General features: G+C 38.9%; 1 protein-coding gene across 1 annotated transcript in view; it reads right to left on the bottom strand.

The window, feature by feature from the left end:
• Positions 1-27,857, bottom strand: part of OTOGL (otogelin like) — a gene marked incomplete at both ends in the record, with an annotated part of 144,967 nt that overhangs the window by 11,802 nt on the left and 105,308 nt on the right. Inside the window, 12 exons of the mRNA XM_081084691.1 lie at positions 873-936; positions 10,519-10,559; positions 10,643-10,747; positions 11,268-11,369; positions 13,470-13,577; positions 14,391-14,495; positions 15,031-15,243; positions 16,863-17,048; positions 18,730-18,871; positions 22,672-22,886; positions 24,921-25,110; positions 27,740-27,832. Of these exons, the coding sequence (XP_080940817.1) occupies positions 873-936; positions 10,519-10,559; positions 10,643-10,747; positions 11,268-11,369; positions 13,470-13,577; positions 14,391-14,495; positions 15,031-15,243; positions 16,863-17,048; positions 18,730-18,871; positions 22,672-22,886; positions 24,921-25,110; positions 27,740-27,832 (1,564 nt within the window). The remainder of the gene's footprint in view (positions 1-872; positions 937-10,518; positions 10,560-10,642; positions 10,748-11,267; positions 11,370-13,469; positions 13,578-14,390; positions 14,496-15,030; positions 15,244-16,862; positions 17,049-18,729; positions 18,872-22,671; positions 22,887-24,920; positions 25,111-27,739; positions 27,833-27,857) is intronic.

Raw genomic sequence — 27,857 nt, forward strand, 5'->3', positions numbered from 1 at the left:
TGTTAGGGTACGCTAGATAGTGATGAAGAAATCAGATCAGAAAATCTTTGTGCCTCACCAACATGGAAATTAAGCCTTCTCTCATATAAAAATACAAGTTTCAAACTCTTGGACAAAAATTTTATTTTCCATTAACCTATTAATACTTAATATGAAGTTCTGTTATTTCATAGAAAAGCCAACTCTCTGCTTTGCAGTGCTAACATCCTATACAATAAAAGTCCAGCGACCGAATGGCAGAATGACTAGAACGACTGGTCAACCAGTCACTATGAGGCGCACTGACCACCAGGGAGCAGAGGCTCAACGCAGGAGCTGCCCCCTGGTGGTCACTGTGTTACCACAGTGGGAGCACTGTTTGGCTGACCAGGATGAACAGCTGCTCCCACAGTGGGAGCAGCTGCTCAGAGGGTGGGTCCACAGCCGCCCAGCTGACCCGGATGAGTGGTGCTTCTACAGTGGGCTGATCCTTGCAGTCTACCCCCCGGACCAGTGCATGAATCCCATGCACTGGGCCTCTAGTCAATAATAATAAAACAGTGAGCAAAAAAAAAAAAATCTGTCACTTACAGATGTCTATTTTTTAAAGTATACTGTATATAAACCCTAGCACCAACTTTACATACAGTGATGCTTCAGAAAAACACTACTCACTTTTCTGCCCGATTATCAAATTTCTCAGAACATTTAGAAATATTACAAAAGAGGAAACTGGAATTTAATAGTATTTATAATATTTTTATACTCAAAACTTGACAAATGGCTTAAAATGTGTAATCCAATCAAAGAAAATTATTTTTAATTTATGAATAGTGAACAACATATACCAATAATATTCACTGACATTTAAAAGTTATAAAAAATATAGTTACCACAGAGATACTGCACACATCCACAGTCACTCTGAAAGTTATGGTCTATTGTAGTAAATTCTCCCTATTAGAAAGATATTATTTTTATTATTATGTAACATTATATGGCTTTTTATATGACAACTGTAAGAAACAAACAAAATAATATTTAATGAGTTGCCTACCATACAGTCAGACACATACCAGGTGCATAATAAATATTTGATGGTGAACAGTCTTGGATTAACCTGGTGGTCATTTCATTAGTAGCTCAGGGGGAAAAAAATCACAATGAGCAATGTGAGCATGGATCGCTTAATCTCCATGAACTTTAATTTGCTTATCTATTAAATGAGAGAAGGCAGATAAGATGATCTTTATGATCTGTCCTATCTGTAAAATATTGTTTGATTCTAAGCTTCTAGTGCAGTGGTTCTCAACTTGTGGGTCGCGACCCCTTTGGAGGTCGAATGACCCTTTCACAGGGGTCGCCTAAAACCATTGGAAAACACATATATAATTACATATTGTTTTTGTGATTAATCACTATGCTTTAATTATGTTCAATTTGTAACAATGAAATTGGGGGTCACCACAACATGAGGAACTGTATTAAAGGGTCGCGGCATTAGGAAGGTTGAGAACCACTGTTCTAGTGGGTAATCAGATTAAGAAAATGTTTGTTGCCCTAGCCAGTTTGGCTCAGTGGATAGGGCATTGGCCTGCAGACTAAAGGGTCCCAGGTTTGATTTCGGTCAAGGGCACATGCCGGTTGTGGGCTCACCCCCCAGTAGAGAGCATGCAGGAGGCAGACAATCAATGATTCTCTCTCATCATTGATGTTTCTATCTGTCCATCTCCCTTCTCCTCTGAAATTAATAAAAATATATTTTTATAAATTAAAAAAAAAAAAAACGTTTGCTAAGCCTGGAAACTTTGTTTGATGGAAATGGTCTTGATCTGTTCTGTAGGAGTTGTCCAGGCTCTGATGTCTGCATCTGAGCAAGGCTGCTATAGTATATGAGGCAGGGGCAGAAGAGTATAATATAGTGCTTAATGACACAGACTCAAGAACAAGACTGCCCGTGTGCTGTTCTTGCTCTGCTACTTACTAGATGTGTATATATGGAGGGCAGGTTACTTAGCCAGTCTGCTCCTCACTCCATTTGTAAATTGGGGATAATACTGCCTGGCCTTTAGGATTGTTGAGAGAAATAAATGGGTCAGTATACACTGAGAGGCCATACTATTATGACCACTGCTGGGGTCCAACCCCAGCAGGTCCAGGGGTCCCCAAAGGCGTGGACGTAGTCAGCAAAGAAGGAATTACACGGAGACCACGTTCAGTTGATCAGCAGCCTAGCCAGGATCTCCAGCCAAGTTCTGTCTAGGTTCTCCAGCCCAGTTCTCTCACTAGGTTCTCCAGCCAGGTTCTGTGTTTTATTGTCTTGTTACATCTGTATTTATACCAGTTGATTTTAATCCTATCAATTTCTATTCCAAAGGTTAGGGAGTTTCTTATCTCCATTCCAGGGAGTAAAGATTATGTAGCTTAAGTGTGATTGTTCGTACGTAATTAAAGTGATTAACTACCCCCCTGGCACTTAGTTAAGGGGTTTAATTCCCTCCCTAACTTCAGGGAAAAATCCCTACCTGGGGAAACAACCTTTCTCGGAGAGGTGACCTTGGTCAAAACACATAGCTCTAAGAAGGGGAGCAAACATATTAAGAACAGTATGCCATATATGCCAGGTCCCTGGAAACATATGCTTGCAGATGTTTCTTCCCTGCAGCTACTGTGTCAAGCAACAAGGATGGACCGGCTTCCGGCAGACCACCCCATCAGTACTTTATTGACACTTCCAAAAATACTATTGAAAACTTCCTAAGCAAATACTCTCAAGGTTTTATTATTATTATTATTATTATTTGCATAACTAATTCACTTCATTGTACTGATGGGGTGGTCATAATAATTTGGCCGGTCATAATAATCTGGCCACTCATGTATGTACAGAGCTTAGAATAGGAAAGGCACATAGAAGGTGTTGTGTAACCTTTAGCTGTAGTCAATCATTGTTATGACCAATACTCAAACTTTGCCTTATAAGGAAGGGTTTAGATTCCTCTCAAGTGTAGGACTAGGCTTAAAGTTTTTAGAATTACATTTTAAGTATCAACTTTTCCTGGATACATTTAATTTTCATAAGATCAGTAATAAAATGAATTGATTCTTGACATAAATGATTCAAATAAATTCATATATAAAAGTCACTTTTCCCCATAAGCTAATAATATCCTACTTTTCATAGTGCTTTTATAAGTTGTAAAGTAGTTGCATAAATGTTAACTCAAATGAGGTTTTATGACTTTTAGTCATTACATAATTCTGATGAGATTAGAAATAAAATGTTAGAAATATGCAGTTAAAAATAATAAATTAAATTCTCTCACTGTATTAGCTACTCCAGAAGATTAGATAAGGAAGTATTCGGTACATACTACCTCTTTTCAGTCACTTATCCATTTGTTTTTAAAAAATATATTTTATTGATTTTTTACAGAGAGGAAGGGAGAGGGATAGAGAGTTAGAAACATCGAAGAGAGAGAAGCATCGATCAGCTGCCTCCTGCACATCCCCTACTAGGGATGTGCCCGCAAACAAGGTACATGCCCTTCACCGGAATCGAACCTGGGACCCTTCAGTCCCCAGGCCGACACTCTATCCAATGAGCCAAACCAGCTAGGGTTATCCATTTGTTTTTAATAATTGAATCCACAATGCCCAATGTGCCCTTGCAAGTTTAGGCTTAAATCTTCTATTCTTTCCTTCTACATATATTTCCTTTGGATCTTATCCACGTATTTGGTTACACTTTTATTTTCTAAGTACCCAATTTCACCAAGAGGAAATATCGCCTTAATTGTTCTACCAGTATGAACATAAAGGCTTTTTTTTTCTCCTTTAAAGTCTGTAGCAAAATCACCATAATCTGTTTTCACTTTTTGGCTTTATGACTAGTACTGCTATGAACATTCATATGAGCTTTTGTATGGCCATGTGCTTTCATTTCTCATGTGTATATACTTAGGAGTGGAATTGCTGGGTCATATGATAACTCTATATTGAACCTTTTCAGTAACTACCAGGCTGTTTTCCAAAACAGCTGTACCATTTTACAATCCCACATATGAAGGTTCCAATTTCTCCATTCTTACCCATATGTGTTAATATCTATCTTTTTAGGATAAAGTGGTATGTTCCTATGATTTTAAGTTGCATTTAACTGATAACTAATGATGCCAGTTAAAGAATTTTCATGTTCTATTGGCCATTGTATATCTTTATTTTGGATAAATGTCTAGGTATATTCATACAATGAATATTATTTAACAGTAAAAAGGAATGAAGTACTGATACGTGGTACAGGATGAATGAGCATTACAAATCTTGTGCTAGGTGAAAGGAATTACAAAAGGCCACGTAACATATGATCCCATTTATATAAAATATCAAGAATAGGGAAATCTATAGAGATCAAAAGTAGATTAGTGATTTCCTATGGCTGGGGAGTTTGGAGAAAAATGTGGAGTGAATGCTAATAGGTAGTCTCTTTTGGGGGTAATAAAACTGTTCTAAAATTAATTGTGTTGATCATTGCACAATTCTATAAGTAGACTAAACACCATTGAATTGTACACTTTAAATAACCAAACTATATGATAATCCTATATAATAAAGAGCTAATATGCTAATTAGACCAAACAGCAGAATGACCATCTGGATGACTTTCCAGGCGACTGTCTGGACAACATTCCGGACAAAACCAGGGCTGCAAGAGCCAGCTGAGGCAGCCGGGGCTGTGAGCCCAGGCCAAGGCTGCGAGGGGCTGCGAGGGCCAGCCGAGGCTGTGAGGGCCAAGCCCCTTGCATGAATTTCGTGCATCGGACCTTTGGTGAATTATCTATCTATCTATCTATCTATCTATCTATCTATCTATCTATATAAAGCCCGTGGCCCTAACGCCGTAACAACCAAAGACCAGCACAAGTGGATGAGGCTGCACACGTAGGTTGGTGGGGCCATGCGATTTCGCAGGCTGGCCTTCTAGTATTTCAATAAAGCTGTTACTGAAAAAAATAAAAAGAAATACTACAAAAGTCTCACATAGACTCTTTAGCTTGAAATGCATCCGTTGTCTATGTGAAAAACTAATGTGATATTAAATATATACAGATAACATCATAGGCACTGAAACAAGCAGCCATCATTCAGAATGAGAACTCAGGAACAATGGGTCAGGTCAATGCTTGTGTAGAACAATGAATGTTAAAACTAAATTATTATGCATGGATGGTTATGGTATATTTGGGTAAAGTTATTGGAACTATTGTTTATGTTGTCTGTGCCCAGAATGATGCTAATATATAATGGCCATTCAATAAATATTTGCAAAATTGAGTAATGCCAAAGTTTGATTCATATATAATATTCAGACATTGAATGTTGAGCTGGTAATGAACTAAATGGATCAGTATCTAACACAAATGTTGGGGAGGGAGAAGAACACCGAGAAAGGATAAGTGGAGAATGCTAGAAATTCGTTAAAGGGGAGGGGGTAGATAAAGGGAGGGACACACAGGAATGTGTTTGGTTGGTGGGTGGTTAGGCCAAGACAGGCAGTAAAGGCACAAAAAAGGAGAAAAAGAAAAGAAAGAAAGCATAGTTAAGGTAACAACCACACCAAGGTTAAAGAATGAACATAGAGGGTCCTACTCAAAGATGCTTTAAGGATCCCAGAACAGAGGAGGCACAAAATCCCATGGGGGAAAAGGACTCTTATTTAATAAAAAAGAAACATGGTAATTAGCCGTACCTCTGCTACCCTTCCCATTGGCTAATCAGGGTGATATGCAAATTAACTGCCAGCCAAGATGGCGGCTGGCAGCCAGGCAGCTTAAAGCGAACATGAATGAGGCTTGCTTGCTTCAGTGACGGAGGACTCCAACGTTCCCCACCTGCCGCTCCCGGCCTCTGAGCTTGCAGTTTGAAACATTGTTACAAATATAGAAGCTAAACAAAACCCCAGAAACCTGCTTTCAGCCAGCCCGGAACTCAGAGCTGGAGTTGAAACAGTGTTTCTATTATAGAACCCAAACAAACCAGATACCTGCTTTCAGCAGCGGAGGCCTAAGAGCTGGAGCCAAGCCTCAGAGCTAAAGCTGGCCCAGAATTAAAAAAAAAAAGAAAAAAAGGAGCGGTTGGGAGCTTCAGTCACCCGCCAGCCTGAAAACAGCCCTCAGCCCCTAACCAAGACTGGCCAGGCACCCCAGTGGGGACCCCCACCCTGATCCAGGACACCCTTCAGGGCAAACCAGCCGCCCCCACCCATGCACCAGGCCTCTATTCTATATAGTAAAAGGGTAATATGCCTCCCAGCACCAGGATCAGTGGAGCCGCGAGGCCTCCCAGCACTGGGATCAGCGTGACAGGGGGCAGCTCCCCAACCCCCTGATCGCCCTGCGGCTCTGTGTGTGACAGGCTGCGGTGCCCCAACCCCCTGATTGGCCCTGCTCTGTGTGTGACAGGGTGCAGTGCCCCAACACGCCCCCCGCCCCCCCACGGGCCCTGCTCTGTGTATGACAGGATAGAGCCATAACCTCCCCATCGGCCCTGCCCTGAGTGTGACAGGGTGCGGCACCCCAACCCCCTGATCCGCCCTGCTCTGTGTGTGACAGGGGGCGGTGCCACAACTCTCCTATCGGCCCTACTCTGTGAGTGACAGGGAGGAGCTCCTCAACCCTCTGATCGGCCCTGCTCTGTGCATGACAGGGGGGAGCTCCCCAACCCCCTGATCGACCCTGCTCTGTGAGTGACAGGGGGCAGCGCCCCAAACCCCTGATTGGCCCTGCTCTGTGCATGACAGGGGGTGGCGCTGCAACTTTCCCATCAACCCTGCCTTGAGTGTGACAGGGGGCGGTGCCCCAACCCCCCAATCGGCGCTACCCTGAGCATGACTGAGGGTGGCATTGCAACCTCCCGATCCGCCCTGCTCTGTGCATGACAGGGGGCGGCGCCCCAACTCCCCAATCGGCCCTGCTCTGAGCCTGACCAGGGGCTGCACCTAGGGATTGGGCCTGCCCTCTGCCACCCTGGAGCAGGCCTATGCCAGAAGGTCATTATCTCCCGAGGGGTCCCAGACTGCGAGAGGGCACAGGCCGGGCTGAGGTATCCCCCTTCCCCCCGAGTGCACAAATTTTTGTGCACCGGACCTCTAGTCTATAATAATAAAAGCGTAATATGCTAATTAGACCGGACAGCTGAATGACTTTCCAACGTCATTCTGAAGGTCCTTCCAGATGAAGCTGCAGCACTGGGGGCTGAGGCAGAATTAGGGGCAATCAGGCAGGCAGGCAGAAGGGTTAGGAGTGATCAGGCAGGCAGGTGAGTGGTTAGGGGTGATCAGGCAGGCAGGCAGGGGGGTTACGGGTGATCAGGCATGCAGGAGAGTGGTTAGGCGTGATCAGGCAGGCAGGAAGGCAAGCAGTTAGGAGCCAGTGGTCCTGGATTGCTAGAGGTTGCAGGCCAGACTGAGGGACTGCTCTCACCCCCCATGCAGGAATTTCGTGCACTGGGCCTCTAGTAGTTTATATTGTTGTGTTGAAAGTTATTAAAATGCCTCGGGACATTGTGTTACCTCTTTCAGACCAGCAGGAGAGCTCTGAAAGAGGCTGGTAAGGTTAAAATCCCAGCATCACTCTGATCTCCTCCTTTGGCCATCAGTGTTTGTCCAAGAATCCAGTAATTGTGAATTCAGTGTCTGAACCTTGTAAATTTAAAGGTATTTTAGAGCTCTCTCTACATATCTCTGTCTTTTTTTCTTTCTCTTCTCCTCTTTCCTTCTCTTTCTTCATCTCCTCCCGCCTCTCACATACACACACATACACACACACACTCACTTGTAAAATACATTACAAAAGGTGAGAGTCTTCCATTTTGCCCTCCTGAATTCAAACACACTCTACCACCACCACCCCCACTTCTTTTCTATATTAACCTCACTACACTCAAGTTCATGAGCAGCTATATTAGTCTCTTGCTGATGTCCTGTCCCCTAATGTTTAACTGTCCTTATCCTGCTTCACAGGACTATCAATATCTGCTCCCTCAAACACCATTTTTATAATAATTCCTATCTGATACAAGACCCCTCTATCTCCTATCACATTAAATCTACACTGAGCTCTTCAGGGTAGGACTGTGCATTTTTAAGTGGCTGGCACCATAATCAAACATAATTGGGTTTTAACAAATGTTAGTTGAATGATTAAATTAAAAGAATAAATGAATAAATCAAACAAAAATTTCTCAGCCTTGCCTTTAAAGCCCTCCTTAATTCAACAATTTGGATAGTTCTTCATCCCTCATTATTCCTCCTTAGGTTAGCTCTCTCTTAAGGAAAGAGAGAGGTCATGATCCTTCAGCATACATATCTTACCTCACTCCTTTGTACATGTAGTCATGTTCATACTAGTCCCCATCTGGAATAGTTCACCTCTTTTTATTTATTAGTAGGGGCCTGGTGCATGAAGATCCATGCATGGGGGTGGGGTGGGGGGGATCCTCAGCCCGACCTGCACCCTCTCCAATCTGAGAGCCCTCAGGGGAGCCTTCTCCAATCCGGGAGGGAGTTTCTGTCTCTCTTTGCAATCATATGAATGAATTGTCTGAGACCCCAACTCAGTTTGGTTTGTTGCTCACAGAATAACAGAATAATAGAGGGTTTTTTTTTTTTTCTTTGCTTCATTGGTGGAGATTTCCTAGAAGTTTTAGAATATCTTCCCTTCAATTTTTCCTAGACACTGATTTTACTTATGTCTCTCATCTTTGCTTTCCCTCCATCCCCCACCGCAACAGTCACTTGCTCCAGGCTCACTTTGCTCTAGTGTCTAGGACAGTGGTTCTCAACCTTCTGGCCCTTTAAATACAGTTCCTCATGTTGTGACCCAACCATAAAATTATTTTTGTTGCTACTTCATAACTGTAATGTTGCTACTGTTATGAATCATAATGTAAATATCTGATATGCAGAATGATCTTCGGCAACCCCTGTGAAAGGGTCGTTCGACTGCCAAAGGGGTCGTGACCCACAGGTTGAGAATCACTGCTCTAGTGTCTAGGAGATCTGTCTGCCATCAGAACTATGATTCCCAGCATTCCTGGTGCTCCCTGCACTCTGGGGTTCTGCTTCTGGTCCTGCCATCAGAACTACTATTCCCAGAATTCCTGGTGTTACCTGTGCTGGGAGCAACCGAAGGACCCACGGCCCCCCAATTCTTCGGCTCTCCTGCTCTGCTCTCCACCTGGTGACTGAAGGAGCCACGTCCCCCCAAGGGAGCGACCAAGGGAGCAACCGAGGGAGTCATGGCCCCAAAACTGCTGGTTCTCCTGCTTCTGCTCTCTGCCCAACGCCTGTGTATACAAATTAACCCACCATCTTTGTTGGGTTAATTTGCATATTCACCCTGATTGGCTGGAGAGTGTAGCAAAGGGACAGTCAATTTACATGTTTCTCTTTTATTATATAGGATTCCTAACCTATCACTTTCTTCCAAACTTTTCTTGATGCTCACCTTCCATCTCCATGATGATCTACACCTTGTGGTAAAGTTCTCAGTATGGGGGAGGGGAGTTGTAATAATAATTATCACTAATACTTATTGAGCTCTTGTTATATGTTAAGTATTATCTAATTTATATTCATTTATTTCATTCACATGACATAGGTATTATTATTATTTTCATATTACAGTTAGGAAAATGAGTCACAGCTAAAGAAAGGCAAGGTCTCTAATAGAAACAAGACAGTCCATTCTTGCTTTTGTTCTTATGTCAACTTATGTCTTGGCTACACTTTGTAAAGAAAATGAAAGAATAAAGGAATACACATAAACAGACATATACACAAAACAATGCCTGGTTTGAGGCCTGAAGATCTCAGTCAATAAATTATTCTCTCAAATCTTGATTTCCTTATTTATAAAATGAGCTAAAAATACCTACATTGTGAAGATTCATTGATACAATATGCTAAACATGTTATGTAAACTATTAAGAACTTGAGAAAATACAATACAATAATTCTATTTTATTCTATAGATGTATATATAGTGCACACAAAATATCAAAAGAGATAATTTTTATGGAAGTTATTTATACATTCTATGCAAAAATAGATAACTCATCATTACAGTAAATGTTGTATTAATGTTTTTGTAAAATATAATTACTTTATTTATTTGACATGCAACTTGGTGAATTTGAAGATAAATATATATTCATGAAACCATCACCACTATCTGTACCAATATTGAGGTAGTATTATTTTTAATGGTTTGCTTGCTTTTAAGACTACTGGACTTAATTAGATATGAGATTAGTAGATTCAGTCACCAGTGGAAAAAATAAGGTATTATACTTTCCTGTCTGAAGTAGAACATAAAACATTGACAGCTCTCTAATATCAGAGCACATTGTTTTCATCCACTTCAATACAACTTAGGGAGGGTAATTCCATTAATTTTAAGAATTCAGAAATAAGAGAGGTAAAGGAAGAAAAAACTGATTTAAATTAGATGATAAGTCAATCAGAATATGTGTTCTTACCACTTGACAAGTTGGTATAACAAGGTTTTCACAGCTACATTCTAAAAGGCAAAAATCAACATTTATAATGATCAGAATACATTCATGTATTGTAATAAAACTTTAAAATATGAAAATTAATTACCGCAATGCCATATTGGACAACATTGACCAGATACATTTTCTTTCACAAGTTTCATATCTTCTGCACAGTTGAGTTGTGGCACAGGACAAAGATTTGGCTCACAAACTAAATAGAAAAATTACATGGGTAAAGATTAACTTCATGGAATCAGGAATTTCACTCCCTACCATTTAATTCACTGCAACTGCTGTAGTGGTAAAATAATTTCTCCCCAGTGCCTCCTCCCCCACCACCCAATTGCCCTGTGCTGGTGAGGACAAACAAATGATTCATAACACATACAACAACAGTAGGATAGTGCACCAAGTAAAGAGCCCTGAGAAATGGCAGGAGTACAAGAAGAGAAAGGAAGTGAAGAGGGTATGGAATCAACTAGATTACTAGAAATTCTAGGATAGTGAGACAAGTCATAGCTGATCTTTTGTCATAGCTGATCTATTTTTGGTAGGTAATGGTATTATCCAAGAAGAGCTCTTAGATACATGAAAACATTATTTATGTTTAATATATATTTTGTATGCTAGAATTCAATTATGGTCTGACATGACAGTAATACTAAGATGCACTGAGCTTCTTAAAACTTTGGACACTTGTAAATATTTCAAATTAGTTAAGATATACTTACCACAGTAATACTGAGGACAACAGAACTGTGTGGTATTAAGGTCCACGGTGAGAAATTCCCCATCAGTACATAGTGGAATAGGTTCAGTGCAAGATTCACATACTAAAGGTAAAACAAAAAGCCAGAAGTTACAGCTGAGCTAAAAAAAAAGATATCTAACATTAGTTTAGATTACTTTATGTACAGAAAAATCAACATAAACAAAAATAAGGCTTCAACAGATCTTATTTTGTCATAAAAACAATTATACTTTCTTAGTGCATTGCTTTATGCTTTCCAAGCAGAGTGACATAGAATACCATTTTACCAAAAACAGGGCATTAAGATTTCTAGAATAATTTGTTCTTGCTAAGATTGAAATATTATTGATTAGTTTATTTAAGTTTTCTTAATTCACTGTTCTTGATTACTCTAATTTATGAGTAAACAATATAATAGGCACTTGTCCTTTTTCATAAAAATACTAGAGGCCCCATGCATGAAATTCGTGCAAAGGGCTCGGCCCTCGAAGCCCTGGCTTCATCCAGAAGGTCGTCCAGAAGGATGTCCAGAAGGTGGTTTGGCTGTCTGGTCTAATTAGCATATTATGCTTTTCTTATTATAGATATTTTTATTGATTTCAGAGAGGAAAGGACAGGGAGAAACAGAGAGAAACGTCAATGATGAGAGAGAATCATTGATTGGCTGCCTCCTGCACTTCCCACACCAGGGATTGAGCCTGAAACCCAGGCATGTGCCTGGAATCAAACTATGACCTCCTAGTTCATAGGTTGGCATTCAACCACTCAGCCACACCGGCCAGGCGGCACTTGTCCTCTTGAGCTGTTTAGCATCCCTCTCCCAATTTTGATAAAAATTCTGTAAAGACCTGGAAGGAATGCCCCAGACTTCTGTGAGGGAACAATCCACATTGGTTGAACCATAATCTCTATGGTATTTGAATCATAAATGGAAGCACACCAGGACAGGAAACAAATGTTGCTGACTCAATACTTAATAATTGACAGATAGAGCAGCTAGCTGGTTTCTCTCTTTCCCAGAGCCTAATCTGTTTCATCTTAATCCTTCAAAATCTTAATCCCCAAATCCTTCCAATAATTGGTTGTGCTTAAGCTAGAATCAACCAATTTTGACTACTTGCAGTAGTCAAAGAGCCTTAACTGGTACAAATAATGTGTTTTGATTTAAGTATATCTAAAACCTATATTAATCAGCAACCTTTTATATGGTAACTAGAGGCCGAGGAACAAAAATTCATGCACTTGGGGAGGGTCCCTCAACCTGGCCTGTGCCCTCTCAGAGTCCAGGACCCCTCAGGGGATGTCCACCTGTGGGCTTAGGCCCACTCCCCGGGGGATCGGGCCTAAGCTGGCAGTCAGACATCCCTCTGGCAGCCTGGGAGCACTCGGGGGATGTCCGACTGAGAGCTTAGGCCTACTCCCCATAGTTGGACATCCTTAGCATTGCTGAGGAGGTGGGAGAGGCTCCCACCATTGCTGCTACACTCGCAGCTGTCAGCCCAGCTTGTGGCTGAGAGGAGCTCCCTCTGTGGGAGCGCGCTGACCACCCGGGGGCAGCTCTTGCGTTGAGTGTCTGCCCCCTGGCAGTCAGTGTGCATGTGCATCATAGCCACTGCTCATTCCCGGTCATTCTGCCATTAGGGTCAATTTGCATATTACCCTTTTATTACATAGGATTCACTGGAAATGGAAAATAGAGAATTCTTTATTTTTCAATGTTCAGTTTATCAGATATATAGCTCCATATACAGTATTTCCAAGACAACCTTCATTTCTACCATTCTCTTTTAAGTTCATATAGGAAATAAAGTTTTAAAGAGGTCATATAATGTCTTAGCAGAATCCATTATTCTACTTGGTTCTTCAAGGAAACCCAAAGCTTATTTTTTTCTCCAAAAAGAACTGGTTGATGGCTTTATTAAAGAAAAAAAACACTTCAATTATATTATCTTGATCATATTTTGACTAATATATGTATTATTTATGGATAGGGAAAAGTAGTACAAACTAACAATTGTAAGAGTCATTTAAAATGCTGGACTTTCTTATTTATTGTTCTCATTCAGTTGAATTCCTATAAAAGCAGAATATTGGTTTCCATCAGTCCCATGAAATTCACATCAAATTCGAGATTTTCCCTGTATCCTCCTTCTTCCAAGAAATTACCTCATATAACACTCACCACAGAGAGGAGCAAAACAGCAAGGCTCATCGTGTTGAACTTGAAGCATAAATTGGTCTTCTCTGCATTCTGGTATTGAAAAACTGGGGCATTTCAATGGGTCACATTCTGCAGAGACACAAAGTTATTTTAATACTGCATAGTATTTAAAAAAACATACAAAAAACTGAATATTGTGGAATAAAATAAATGAAATAGTGCATTTTAAGTTATCTTTGAATATATATTTACTAGAGGCCCGGTGCATGAATTTGTGCATGGGTGGGTTCCCTCAGCCTGACTGGTGATTGGGGCTAATAGGAGCTGGCAAGTCCAGTCCTGATGGGGGCCTATGGGGGCCAGACGGCCGGGAGGAGGGACTGCGGGAGGTTGGCCGGCCCCAGGAGGTTGGCTGGCCCCAGGAGGTTGGCTGTTGGGAGTGTACTGACCACTAGAGGGCAGCTCCTGCATTGAGTGTCTGCCTTCTGGTGGTTAGTGCGTGTCATAGCGACCAGTCGGCTGGTCTTTCTGTCGACTGGTTGTAACAGTTGCTTAGGCTTTTATATATATAGATACATTTTTTTTACATATTTCAAAAAGACCAAAATCTTTACAATGAGTTTATTATTATATACATGCATATAATGTCTAAATTATATGAGGATATGTTTGTTGATTTTAGAGACAGAGGGAGAGAGAGAGAGAGAGAAACATGGATGTGAGAGAGAAACGACTCAAAACCTAGGTATGTGTCCTGACCAGAATAAAACCCCCAACCTTTGGGTGTATGGGATGATGCTCCAACAAATTTAGCCACCCATCCAGAGCTCCACAATCTTAGAAATATATTATTTCTTTGCAGACACAAAGAATGAGAATTTAATCCACTATTCTGAATGAACAATGACTCCCACTATTATTTTTTTCTAATCAATTACTCACCACATTGGTACTGTGGACAGCAAGAAAGAGGGCTATGGCCAATGTACAATTTTTGGCTATCTGTGCATGTCGGAATGGTCATATCACACAAGGTCATGTCACATCCTGCAAATAAGAAACAGAAGCATTAAAATATTAATGAACTTAACTAAAACCTAGTGATTCCAATTCAAAGCAGGGAAATGATTCTCATTGTGCATGTTTTCACACTGCAGCTCAACCCATTCTGTTTACAAAATTGGTCATAGGTAAAAAGGCAGCAGATGTAAGGTTTACTTATTTTTTTGCCCTCGATTGTCATAAATCAAAGATTCCCAGATCCTAAGACTGTGGCTTGGCCCAGCAGCACAGATGACATGTCACATGCCTGTCCTTTCTCCATGTCTGTCATGTGTTACTGAATATTACTAACTATTAATAGGCAGAGTTTTGCATGTGTATTTGTAAAATCAGCAAAACCATAATGAGGCAAAACTTGCTTTGAGAAAGTGCAAGTAAAATTTACGGGAAAACTTCCATTGTTACCTCAAACTTGCATTTTTTTATACCCAGCACCATGCACATCCACTTTTTCACAACGGTTGTAAACATACATGTTTCGTGACATGAACTGACTGTACAGCTTCAGCTGAGTACATACCACAAACCTCCTTTGAGCAGCAGGACTCCTTGTCAACGATGCCCAGGATGAGCTCAGCCTCTCGTTCACAAATTGGTGAGGGCTCTTCCTCACAGTCCGGCTCTATAGGAATGATGCTTCCATTCTCCAGACATTTGTAGAGGGCACATTCATCAACACCCCCATTCCAAATCTCCCCAGCAGTGCGGGGCTGGTCATTACTGTCAGTACATGCTTAAAAAGATTGACAATGTCACATCATTCATAACCTGGGCACGAAAATCAATCAAGCTGCTGTATTTTGATTTCAGGCTGTGACTTGGCCCAGCGGCACAGATCACATATCATACACCTATCCTTTCTCACACTTGTCTTTTCATTCATCAGAGACTAGCTTGTATTTTTCTTTAATAAAATGATTGATGTAGTCTGCAGAAAATATATTTCCCTTCTAAAATTCTCTGTAAATGTGTGTACTCTATTTTATAAATACCATAAATGGTTAATTACTTTTTTATTTTAAGTCTTGTTAACATAATTTAGTTCATTTGAATAAACTCAGTAACATGACTTCAAATGCTTTAAAATATTAACTGTTGAAAACGAGAGATGCCCTGACTGGTTTGGCTCAGTGGATGGAGCGTCGGCCTGCGGACTGAAGGGTGCCAGGTTCGATTCTGGTCAAGGGCATGTGCCTTGGTTGCGGGCACATCCCCAGTGGGGGGTATGCAGGAGGCAGCTGGTCGATGTTTCTCTCTCATCGATGTTTCTAACTCTCTATCTCTCTCCCTTCCTCTCTGTAAAAAAATCAATAAAAAAATATATTTTTAGAAAATGGTGGTATTAGAAAACAAGACAACCTTAACATTCTTTGTGATATGAAAATTCAAAATTTTAACTTTAAAGTCTAAACATGGAAAGTAGGTAACAAAAAAATATTATTTAGTGACTCTATTAGCTTTATTATTAAGGTTTCAATGAATAATAAATATGGTTCTCTAGTAGTTCTTTTAAGGTTCTTTTAATGTAGTGACCCACTGCATCCCAGCCTCCAATGAACTTATCTTATAACACTCTATTTACTAGCAAGCCAACTTCATAGGTTCCTAAAACAAACATAAGCATGCCTGTATATTCTCAAAGTCTCCACAAATACTCTCCTCAATGGCAAACACAAACTTGTGTCTGAAACTATATATGCATTTCACTTCTACATGCCTAAATAATTTTTCTTTAATTTTACCTCAATGTCTTTTCTTCTGAGTGTGATGGTGAGCCCTATGATTGCTAAAGTACTAGACTAAAATTTTCTCAGTTTTTCACCTGAAACCACCATGGAGATAATGTGTCAGAATAAAATGGTTTGAAAATGAAAGTAGAAATATTAACTCTTTTCTCTCAGATAACAGAATCTGAAATTTTTAAGTGCTATTTTTCTCAAAGCACTGTTGTGAAGTGCTTTGTATTATTTTGTGCATTCCCACTCTAACTTTATGGGTATTTTCCCCATTTTACAGATGCATGGTTCAGGCTTACAGAGGTAAAGCTGGAAACTTGAAATAATTGGAATTTGAATTAATTCACATACTACACTCTTCATTCTTAGTTTTCCATACTCTTGCCCAGTTATTAAAGGCACATGTGGAGATTAAAACACATCACCACCAAAGCACCTGCTTTGGTAACTTTAACTGAAGTCCTCTAAAATCCAACTACAAACTAACAAACTCAGTTCCTTTCCAACAGCTAGGTTAGTTGTGATCAATCTTTCTCAGTACATCTCTTCAAGATCTGACAATGTTTTTATTTGTTCGCTGGACCCGTAAGAGGTCATTTTGTACTTTGCTGCTTACCACATTCTTCCTCTGGAATGCACTGAGTTGAATATGGCCTGTGAAGAATGGTTCCATTTTTGCACACACAATCTTCTCTTACATTCAGACATGAAGAGTGTCCATAGAACCATCTGTTCAGACATGTTCTTGCCTCACAGGGTCGCACACAGGGTTGATATTCCTTACCCTCTGGGCAACTCAGAGCTAGGAGGAGTAGAGGACAGAGTTTGCTAATAATAAAAATAATCTATTTGAATTCTAATAAAAAGAAGAAGTGTCGATTTCTTTTTGAAAGTAATTTTTTCACATTTCAGTTTCTTCAAAGTCTGTTTTTTCATTTATTATGTAATCACAAATCAGAAAATTTAAAAATGGGTGGGTATTTCTGAGTATCTTCCAGGTGTCCAGCTAGTATTATGTTATGGTAAGAAAAGTTCATCTGATTTAAATTAAATGAATCTCACCAATAAGCAGCCCAAATCTCATTGGCGTGAATATAGAGTCAACTGTTAGGAAATTCCTGCTCTGTTCTACAGAAAAAGCAAAGAAATACACTTTAAATATGCAACTCAACCATGTCATAAAAACAACAAATGCTGCATATTTAAGTTCAGTCCTTCACTGTCAAAAGACGCTACCATTGTTGAGCAATTTCTAAATGATGTTTTAGAAAATTCTTGTTTATGTTCAGTGATCTTAAAATGTCATACTGTTAAAAAATGAACCCAGCCTGGCCAGTGTTGCTCAGTGGTTGAGTGTCGACCCTGGAACCAAGAGGTCACCGGTTCAATTCCCAGTCAGGGCATATGCCTGGGTTGGGGCTCGATCCTAGTGTGGGGTGTGCAGGAGGCAGCTGATCAGTGAGGTTCCTGTCTCATTAATGTTTCCATCCCTCTCCCTTCCTCTCTCTCTCAAAAAAAAAAAAAGAATGAACACAGAGCTGCTGGGTGTGCAAACTGTTAAAATCTCAGTGGAGAAAAATTTGACAATATCTTGTAAATTTGGTGAGGTCATTTCTGTGAACCAGACACTCCCACTCTTGAGTAGTGATGACATCTGGAAGGGCAGGGAGACAAGGGAGATAGAAGGGCACGGGAGAGCTGCTTCATTTCTGAGGTGGAGTCATGTAGTTGGTGTTTGTGATATATTATTCTTTCTCTATGCATTTTGTTCCTTTTCCCCTAAGAAAAAACTTTTATTTTGGAGCATTTGAGTAACATTCATTTTGAAGATCTTTTACCACTTAATCCTTTTAGTCACTATTTCTTAAATTGTTATTTCTGTAAGATGTGCTCTGGATTGGTGAAATGTTTTATGAAAAGCATTACAACTTGATGGGAAAGCATGAAACCTATAGATAAAAATGGGCAAAGAATGCATACAAAGGAAAAAGGAAATACAACCATGTAATTGGGAGAATATTGAATGTAGAAATCAAAGAAAGCCAGAAACATTGATTTCTTAGAAATGGATATTATGTCAGGAAAGGAGAAAAGGGGGGCAAAAATCTCCATCCTCTCCACGCAATAAATGAATGAGAACAAGCTGGGGGAAATGAAGCAGGTTAAATGGGATGAACAAATGTGTTGTAAGATGCAGAATTAAAGTCCCTCTTCAATCTTCTGTGATTTCTTTAACTCTTCAGTTTACTTTGCTGGACTAGGTTTTCTTTTACGGTAATTGAGGTTTACTTTAAATTTAGATCAGAATAAAAACAGAAGTTGCCTATGTGGGAAAGCTTGCCTCCTACTTCTAGGTTAGATTGATATGCAGTTATTCTTATGAAATTATTTTGTGATGAAAAATGAAAAGAAAAAGAAGTGAATGCAAAACAATGGAAAGTCACTTGGCTGTTAGAAAATATGATTTGCAGTGTACTACTTACAGCAGTAATCAGGTGTCCTCCACTGAATACAGATGTCAAAATTGTTGCACAGAGCCACATACGCAGACGGCGCGTCACATTCATGGTTCCAATGATTGGTATAATTGATCCACATCTTTTCACAAAAGTTCTGTGGTGAAACCTAGAAATATGTTGAGCCTTTGGATAAGTTATATTATTTTATTTCTCTAAATGCCCTAAGCTAGATTAAAACTATTTGGAAAAATCAAAGAGCAGCAAGTTAATGTGCATTACGGTTCTTCTTTGACCTTAGATTTTCAAAACTTCATGGTATGAGATGTCACCTCTGAATTTACAAGATTTTGGATAAAGCTCATTTTAGATAATATAAGTACTGTCTGCTCTAATCTACATAAATCTAATCTTATAAAGATGGAAAAGAATCCCACTTTTGGGTATTTATCCTAAGGTTTATAGGGGTGAACACTTTGTAAGGTATATAAATGTCTAATCACTATGTTGTACACCTGAGACTAGTATAATATTGCATGTCAATTGTAATGAAAATCAATTTATAAAAACGGGTGGAAAAGAAGTAGAGTATGTGGCTCTAGCAAAAGCCATTTCTGATATCACAGTTTAGGTTACACTTGTCTTTTCTATGTATGGAGTAAGACTTTGATCTATTATAAGTAAAACTGAAGCTCCTGAAGCTTTCCGTGATGATACATGACGTTGCTCACTAAATGAGGTTATAAATGCTTATGAATACACGCACAGCCCTGGACAGTGTGGTTCAGTTGGTTGGAATGTCCTCCCATACACCACCAAAAGGTGGTGGGTTCCATTCCCCGACAGGGCACATCCTGGGTTGCGGGTTCAATCCCCAGTCAAGGTGCATGCGGGAGGCAACTGATCTATGTTTCTCACATCTCTCTCTTCTCTCTATCTTTCTCTGTTTCTCTTTCTCTCCCTTCCTCTCTCTAAAATCAATGAATAACATGTCCTCAGTGAGAATTTTAAAAATGTCTATTAATATTATATGTTGCTCAAATAATGTATTTAATTTTTCATACCTCATTGTAATTAGGGACGCATTTTTTCCCTACAGATTGTTTCATTTTGATCTAGAGATGCCTGAAATCTAAATAATTTACCTTTTAAGATCCTTATTCCAATTCTCTATTCATTCATTCAGCAAATATACTAAGTATTGACATTCAGGTTGACTCTGTAATTTAATTGTAAGTCCAGTTCAGACCTGGCAGGAGGTGAGTGTAACTTTCACCTACTCTGCCGCCATCTTTTCTGGGCCCCTCCCCCCCCACTCTCTCCTCTCTCACCCCCATCTGAATGTAGATTCTTGGATTCTACATTCAGATGCTAAATTCTGACATAGATCAAAGTTTCAGATAAAATGCTTAATATTTTACAAATCCCATCATTTCTTCTTCAAGGTTCATATCTATACAAAGCAAGGTTCCACTTCCTTTTTAATCTCCTTTGTTGCCTCTCCTCGGTTTCCAACTACTTTACTTTGCACAGAATTCTTGTGATGGTCATCAGGGCCTCCTAATTGTCAAATACCAGGGACACTATCATTCGGAACCTTCCCCAACCTCTCAGAGGCCTATGACGCCAGGAACCCTTCCTGCTTCTTAGGACCCTCTCTTTCCTTCCAGGGTACAGAACTCTATTGCCTTTCAGCTACTCATTGTTTTCTCTGCTGCCTCTCATTTGGAGTGTTTCTCTAAATCCCATCTCCTCTGGTCATGTTTACTCATTGCAACTGCTCTTCCTGGGATCACCCATTTTCACCATCTGGGCATTAAAGTCTTTGCATTGATTTCTTCGTAAGTCAAATAGTCAATAATAAGCTTACTACTGCTTAAGATTGCTGTGAGTTAATATATGTAAAGTTTATAGAACAGACTCATATATCAGTAATTATGATTTTTGAAAATTTATGTGATAAAACCTTCCCAAACCTGATATCTGGCCTCAGCTTATCTCCTCTGAACTCCAGAATTATGTTTCTAAGTTGTTTTGTGTCTATTGTTGCTTTAAAGTCCCACATGACTTAACTTACTCAAAATAAAAATGATATCCCTTCTCCATTTACCCCCCCTCAAAAGCTGTTTCTCTCGTATCCTCCATTCATCTATTCATTTATGCATACTTCTGTAATTTATTGAACACCTGATTATATACCAGACACTATGCTATGCATGAGGAATATAAAGGTGAATAAAATGGATCTCTGCCTTGTGGATCTCAATTTAAGAAAACCTTTTAGTGAGCAAGAGGAGTCACCACGTTAAAATGGACTGAAAGAAGAAAGCATAAAAACCTATGGACAGAAAAAACCCTGAAATATTCAGTGTTGAAAGGAAAGAGGCTGATGTTTAGGAGACAAGAAGAGTGTAGTAGAGGAGGAAGCTGGAGATGGGCGGGCAGGGCATGGAGGACCTGGTAAGCCCTGATAAGAAGTTTGGAATGTGTCAGTAAAAGACATTGATGGGTTTTAGACAGAGAAGTGATATAAAATTTCCATTTTTAAAAGACCATCTGCCTCCTTATATGGTAATTTGCAAAAAAAGGATGAAGATTAGAAGTAGGAAAACCAAATTATGAGCACTCCTTTCTTTTGCCATCAAACGCACTGTGAAGGTCCTAAGAGAAAAGCGGAGGCTATCCCAGACTAAATGGTACCCTGTGTTGCCTCACTATGCCCTGAAAGGTAAGCTGAAAAGTCTCCTTATTTAATCAACCTTCCAGGTTCCCAGTTAAAAATTCAATTTTCGAAAATCATTCTGCTTTTAAAAGACATAAAAATGATGCTGAAATCAGTTTAAAAGTATTTGCTATGTTTTCATTTTTGTGTGCATGCATTGAAAAACATAAACATATGAAACTTATTTGCATCCAAATCTCTAAGTAAAAGTGAAGCTCCAGAAATGTGTCATTTTTTTGTCCCTGACTTCAAACCCTTTGCCTTTGTCCTCAGGGGAAGTTCGAGGCGGGCTGAGGACTATGCAGTCTGCACTTCCTTCAGCAGGGAAGGTGCTTCACAGTGAGCTCCTTCCTGCTTCAACAATTCCCTCACTCTTCCTCCAGGCTCTTCCCATCCACACTAAACCTTCAATGTTTTCCTAACATGCGCTTTTACACCAAGACTGTTCTTACATATATAGTTTTATCCGCCTAAGTCTCCTTACCTCCCTTCTCTCTTCTGGAAAATGCATTCTTCTATGTAATACAAATGTCTTAAACTGTGGGAAATTTTCTTCAACCCTGGGCTTCCATGTACCTCCATAGTGTATCTTGCAACATATCTATTCACAGGCTTTCTTTCCCACTAAGTTGTTTGAGGATGAGGAGAAAGTCTTATTCATCTTTGGATCACAGGAGTTTAACACAAAGCCTATTAGGGCCGAGAAGTTCACTAACTTTTCATTAAGTGATTCATGAAATGCTATATTTGTCTGTTCTTTGTTTCTAATAATGGATCTTTTAAAATATAGAGATTATATTAAAATATCTGCTAGTCACCTAAAGTCAGAAAGTTAGATACTAATAAAGAAAATTAAATATGTGACAGGTTCTATTATAAGTATACCCCTCAGAGGCCAAGTTCATAGGGAATTGATTAAACCCCTCACTGTTGTGGTTTCTATACTGGGTTATCAAGTGGCATTGATCTCTTTCTCCTAGAGGCATTTATTCAAAAGATGGAATTTCATGTTTCTGGAAAGCTGTTGGTATAGTTCTGAAATAAAAATCGGGAGAAAATGGTAATTATCCTCCCTCTCAATAACTCTATAAACAGCAAATGATTCTGAATTCCAAAGCAAACTGACAGAAGGTTTGGAGATAAACTATTCTTAGTAGAAGGGCATCATGGCGAGAATAGGACTTTACTGGGTTTACTTTCAACATATCTAACAGGACAGCTCTTACCTATGGTCACTTTCAACTTACTTTATTGTGGCATGGAACAAAAACTTTTCTATTTAATAATTCAATGCAGTGACTGCAATCATACTCAGTGCAATTTCTAACAGGTCTTCTTGTTATCACTTTAAATGATTTCTCAATTTCCCAGCTCTCAATAAATAATTCTATGTCTTCCATATTGGTAATAATTGTGCCATTTTGCATCCTTAGATCATCATCTGGATCATCATTGCAAATTCCTAGAAAGATATGTGACATTTAGAAGGAAAAAATTTTCACTTAAACCGAATGTAGGCAGCAGAATTCAATCATCATAATAATTGGTTAAGGTTAATGATCCTAGAAGTTAAGATATATGAAAGGATCATAGAAAGTAAAGAAAGAGGAAATCAGTTCTGTCCTTATGCTTTTCCACTATTAGCACTATCACCTAATTTAAGAACAAGTTCTTAAATCTGTCAGGTATTCCCCGTAATAGTGGCCAACTGGTGATTGACTCCAGGCATCCACTCCCCCAAGAAAACCCTGCCTGAAAACATTAAATTATCCCTTTCAGAAATCATCCCTGCCTCCTCACCTAGTGCATGACACCCTCCAGGAGAGGGGCCTGAATTGCACACCTTTTATTGAAAACTGTTACAAGCAATCCAGGCATAAATTAGTCAGCTCATGGCAGTCACCAGACACAGAGATATGTTCAACATTAGGACAACCATTGCCAAGCTAAGAATTTGACCTAGATATTCTAGGACATAGACAATCCCCCTTCCTTGGGATGACATGGCCTGTTGATGGCTATCACGCAATGACTTGCTACAGCCTACCTTCCTTAAGGAAGGCCAGACTGAGGATGGAGCTTGCTCTTCAGCCAGTGGACTGCAGAGACAAGGGAAGTACAGAGACATGGATCTGTAACCTGATCATAACTTACCTGAATCCCACCCTATTTGAAGACATATTTTTTTCTTAATTTCTAAGGCTTCAAGCTATAAAAGAAGTAAGTTAAACATTTTTTCCAGGATCAAATCTTATATCACTATCAATAAAGGTTGCTGCTGCCATGGTAGCCCCGGCCCTTGTAAATATGCAGAGAATTGAGTACAGTGCAAAGGAAAAAAAATACCTCAAAAAACTCAAGAGAACTATACTATAAAGCAGCTACTATTTTTAAACCTAAACTCTTCGAATTTCTAGTAAAAATAGTTTCCATTGCAACTTCAACCAGCACCCCCACAGACTTTACAGTGCTATGTAAAACGAGGTGTCAATAGAGACCTCCCATCCTAGTGTCCATGCTCAACATGGGCCATATTCTTGTTCACTGCAACTTTATCAGCCAGCACCCAACCTAGGGATCCCAAGAGCACCCACATTTCCCTTCAACCAACCCCATTGTGGAGGTCAGGAAGCTTAGGGGCTGACCCTAGGTAGCAAACATGTACTAACATTTGTTGACTGTGTGTATTAAGCAATATGTTGTGTGTTTTTACAATCACTTTCACATACAATTCTAGCAACAATCTTGAAGGCAGATATTACTATCCCCATTTTAAAGGTGAGGAAACTGATGTTGAGCAGAAATGTAGAGGGATAGCACTGCTTAACTTACCAGCAGACACCAGACCCAGTATTATTCTTTTTTATATTTCTAATTTGCTTTCTTTGGCTTGAAACTCTTTGTATCTATGTAACATACAGGGTGGGGCAAAAGTAGGTTTACAGTTGTAAGTACATGAAACAACATATCCTTATAGTATTCTTTATTAATTATTGTATTATATTCCATGTGAACAACTATAAGCCTACTTTTGCCCCACCCTGTATTGTGATATTAAATTGAGGTGTAAAGGTACATCTAGGCTTTATACTTTATAATAAAAAGTTATTTTTAACCTTTCTATGCCTCATTTTTGTCACTCACAAATTAATGCTAGTGCCTATTCATAGGGCTATAGTTATAATTAAATGAGTTGAAATAAGTAAAATAATGCCTGACACTTCATTAATGCCTAATAGAGAAGAGCTAGTAGAAATATAAGGAATATTATATTAATAGTGAGGATATGGCTCCATAAAATATCCACATTGAACTGTTATCTCTTGCTTCTTAATCCATTCATTGGAAACCATTACTTCCTTCAATATTCCCATAGGTCACTGAAAGTTAATATCACATCTCGAATCAAAAAGATCTGGCAATAGGTGCCAAAACAGTGTAAAATGAACAGGAAAGAAAAGTGAGAAGAAATTGAGATTTGAAGAGCAATACTCACCACAAAGTCCTTCTGTGGAGGAGGACAAGTTAAATTGAAAGCCAAAATGAATGTCTAAGATTCCTGTGAGATGAGCCCACTTTATGATTAGTCCAGCTGGAGTAGTAATCACATACATTGTACCAGAATCCTCTATCAACAGTTCTTGATTTGAAAAGGGCAAAGGCACAACAATAGAATCCACTTCTACCTGTAATTACATAATGCATTTAAATCTGTCAGTAACATTTTTTGTTTAAATATTTATTAGCCATGGCCAGTGTGGCTAAGTTGGTTTGGCATTGTCCCATGCACCAAAAGATTGCTGGTTCGATTCTTGGGCAGGACACATGCTCAGGTTGTTGCTCAGTCCCTAATAGGGTGCATGCAGGAGGTAGCTAATGGATGTTTTGCTCTCACATCAATATGTGTGTGTCTCTCTCAAAAAAAAAAAATCAATGAAAAATATAAAAATAAATAAATAAATATACATTTATTAAAATTAGGAGTTTTCAGATTATCCCATTTCTTCCTATTTAATATAAACTACACTTTATGTTTTTAAAAATTTATTTCCCTGGTGCTGTCATAGCGTCTCATAACTTCAAAGCTCTTTTATTGTTTCTTTGCTGTGTCTTGCTGTATTCAGTATTTGTTTTAACCTCATTGCCCTTTATTTTCTTCAAAACTTAACTTTTGCCCTAGCCAGTTTGGCTCAGTGGATACAGCATCAGCCTGTGGACCAAAGGGTCCCGGGTTTGGTTCTGGTCAAGGGCACATACCTCAATTGCAGGCTCCTCCCCAGCCAAGGCCCTGGTTAAGGCTCATCCAGGAGGCAACCAATCGATGTGTTTCTCTCAGAAACAACAAAAACACACGCAAAAAACAGCTTTCTTTTTTTTTGTTATGTAAGCTTTCTGTCTATTTCCCTCAATATATGTTGACTACACCACTACCTACTAACATGAATATAAGCTAACAAAGTTACTTTCAGGATATGTTCTTTAAGCTGCTTCTTTCTATGGTCTTCTAACTTAGTGTTTAACTATAATGTTTGTAACAGTCATCTGCCAAAGTTAGTAAAGATTAGCATTCCCAGGGATTGCAGTTCCTAGGTTTGGGTGGGATTCCTGACTGTATTTTTATCATGTACTCCTGGTCATACAGATGCAGGCAGTCCAAGGATAATACTTTGAAAAACAGTGCTTTAAATAATGGCAATGACATGGAAGCATGAACTGCAACCAGCAGTAAATTTGTTGAAGTTTATACCTGACCAACCACCTAATTTCTCATCTTTACATCTTTCTCATACTGTCACCCTTGAGCTAAAACATCTCTCCACTTGCCTGTTAATTTCCACTCATTCTTTAAGATTTATTTTAGGTGTCACTTCCAAAATTACTTACTTGACCCTCCTACAAACTGCACTAAATGGCCCTTCTTTTTGTTTCCATAATGTCTTGGTCATAACTCTGTCACTATACCTCCTACGACTTTCTAATTGGCAGGTAATTACAGTCATGCATCCCACACACAACTACAAGTAGCTTGAGATCAGGACCTGTGTTGTTTTTATCATGTAAACGCTCACTAAGTGATTTTTTTTAAATTCATTAGTTTTTAACTAAATACATGACCAGTGACAAGTTCAGCTGAGGGAAAAAACAAACCCAAATGCTTATAATAATAGCACACCAGGTTTGAATTCACTTCCCATTCACTTCCTGTTAATATATCAACCTCATAAAAATCAAAGGTATATATGAATACTATCATTCAAAAGGACCGCATTCATATATTTTTTAAAGTTTACTTAAAATTTAACACCTTACTATTTTAGGATTATTTTATTTATTTTAATATATTTTTATTGTTGATAGTACTATAGATATCTCCCATTCCCTCCCTTTTTTTCCCCCCTTCTCCCAGTCCCTACCCACCCACCCACCACCCCAGGTGTTCACTATCCTATTGCCTGTGACCATGGGCTATACATATAAGTATATAAGTTCTTTGAATGATTATTTTAATATTGTTTCTAGTCTAGAATCTATGGTCCTGTGTTAATGGAATTATTTCCAGAAAGTCTATAATGTCTCATCCACTTCAAGCAAAAAGATTTTTTACACATTATTTTCTTATATTTTTGAGAGAACCATTTGTATCTGAGTGAGACACCTGGCTTATAACTCACTCCTATCTGGTAAATATATTCCTTGGGAATATATATTTGTATTTTTATATTATAAAGCCTTTTTAAACATTTTTCCTATAGAACTAAATAGATCTTTTCCAACTTTTATATACCTTGCCCTTCTTCAGTATATTTCAATAAAGTTAACTATTCCTTTATTTTTTCTTATTTTAGCTATCACTTATTCACTGAAAAAGTAATGGCATCAACATTTCAAAACTACTGCTTCCATTGATTCTTTTGGTGGTCTTCATTCTGTTATTCATGGCAACTACTGTTTCCAGCCTTATGATCCCTCTTCTTCACGTCATTTCCATTGTGTTTAATTTGGAACACTACGGTTAACTCTGCCACTAAGAAGATTGGCCACTTACCTTATCCAAGAAGGCTTTAGCATATTTCACTTGGCTGTTGCAGTTAACTTCACAAGGAGAGAAATATTTGCAACAGTTGGCACATTATGGAAAGAAGAATATAATACTAAGAAACACTTTTAGGCTGCCCATGAAAACAATGGTTAGACATAATAGCAATAAAACTCCACTGATATGTGGAGTTTTTTCCTCTTTTTGGAAATAATTGTATTTATATAATTTCTTAATTATATCTAAGGCAAAGATATTTTTAAGCTTTGTATTCTTACCTTTCTTGCTGCCCGATTGACAAGTATTTTATGTATAGATGTTGTCAAATTTAACCTCTTAAAACAAAGTCCAGAGATTCTTTCAGAAGAAGCCTTAATTTTGGGGAAAAAGAAATAA

Source organism: Myotis nattereri (genome assembly GCF_964212035.1).
Source record: "Myotis nattereri genome assembly, chromosome: 2".
Taxonomy (NCBI): Eukaryota; Metazoa; Chordata; class Mammalia; order Chiroptera; family Vespertilionidae; genus Myotis; species Myotis nattereri.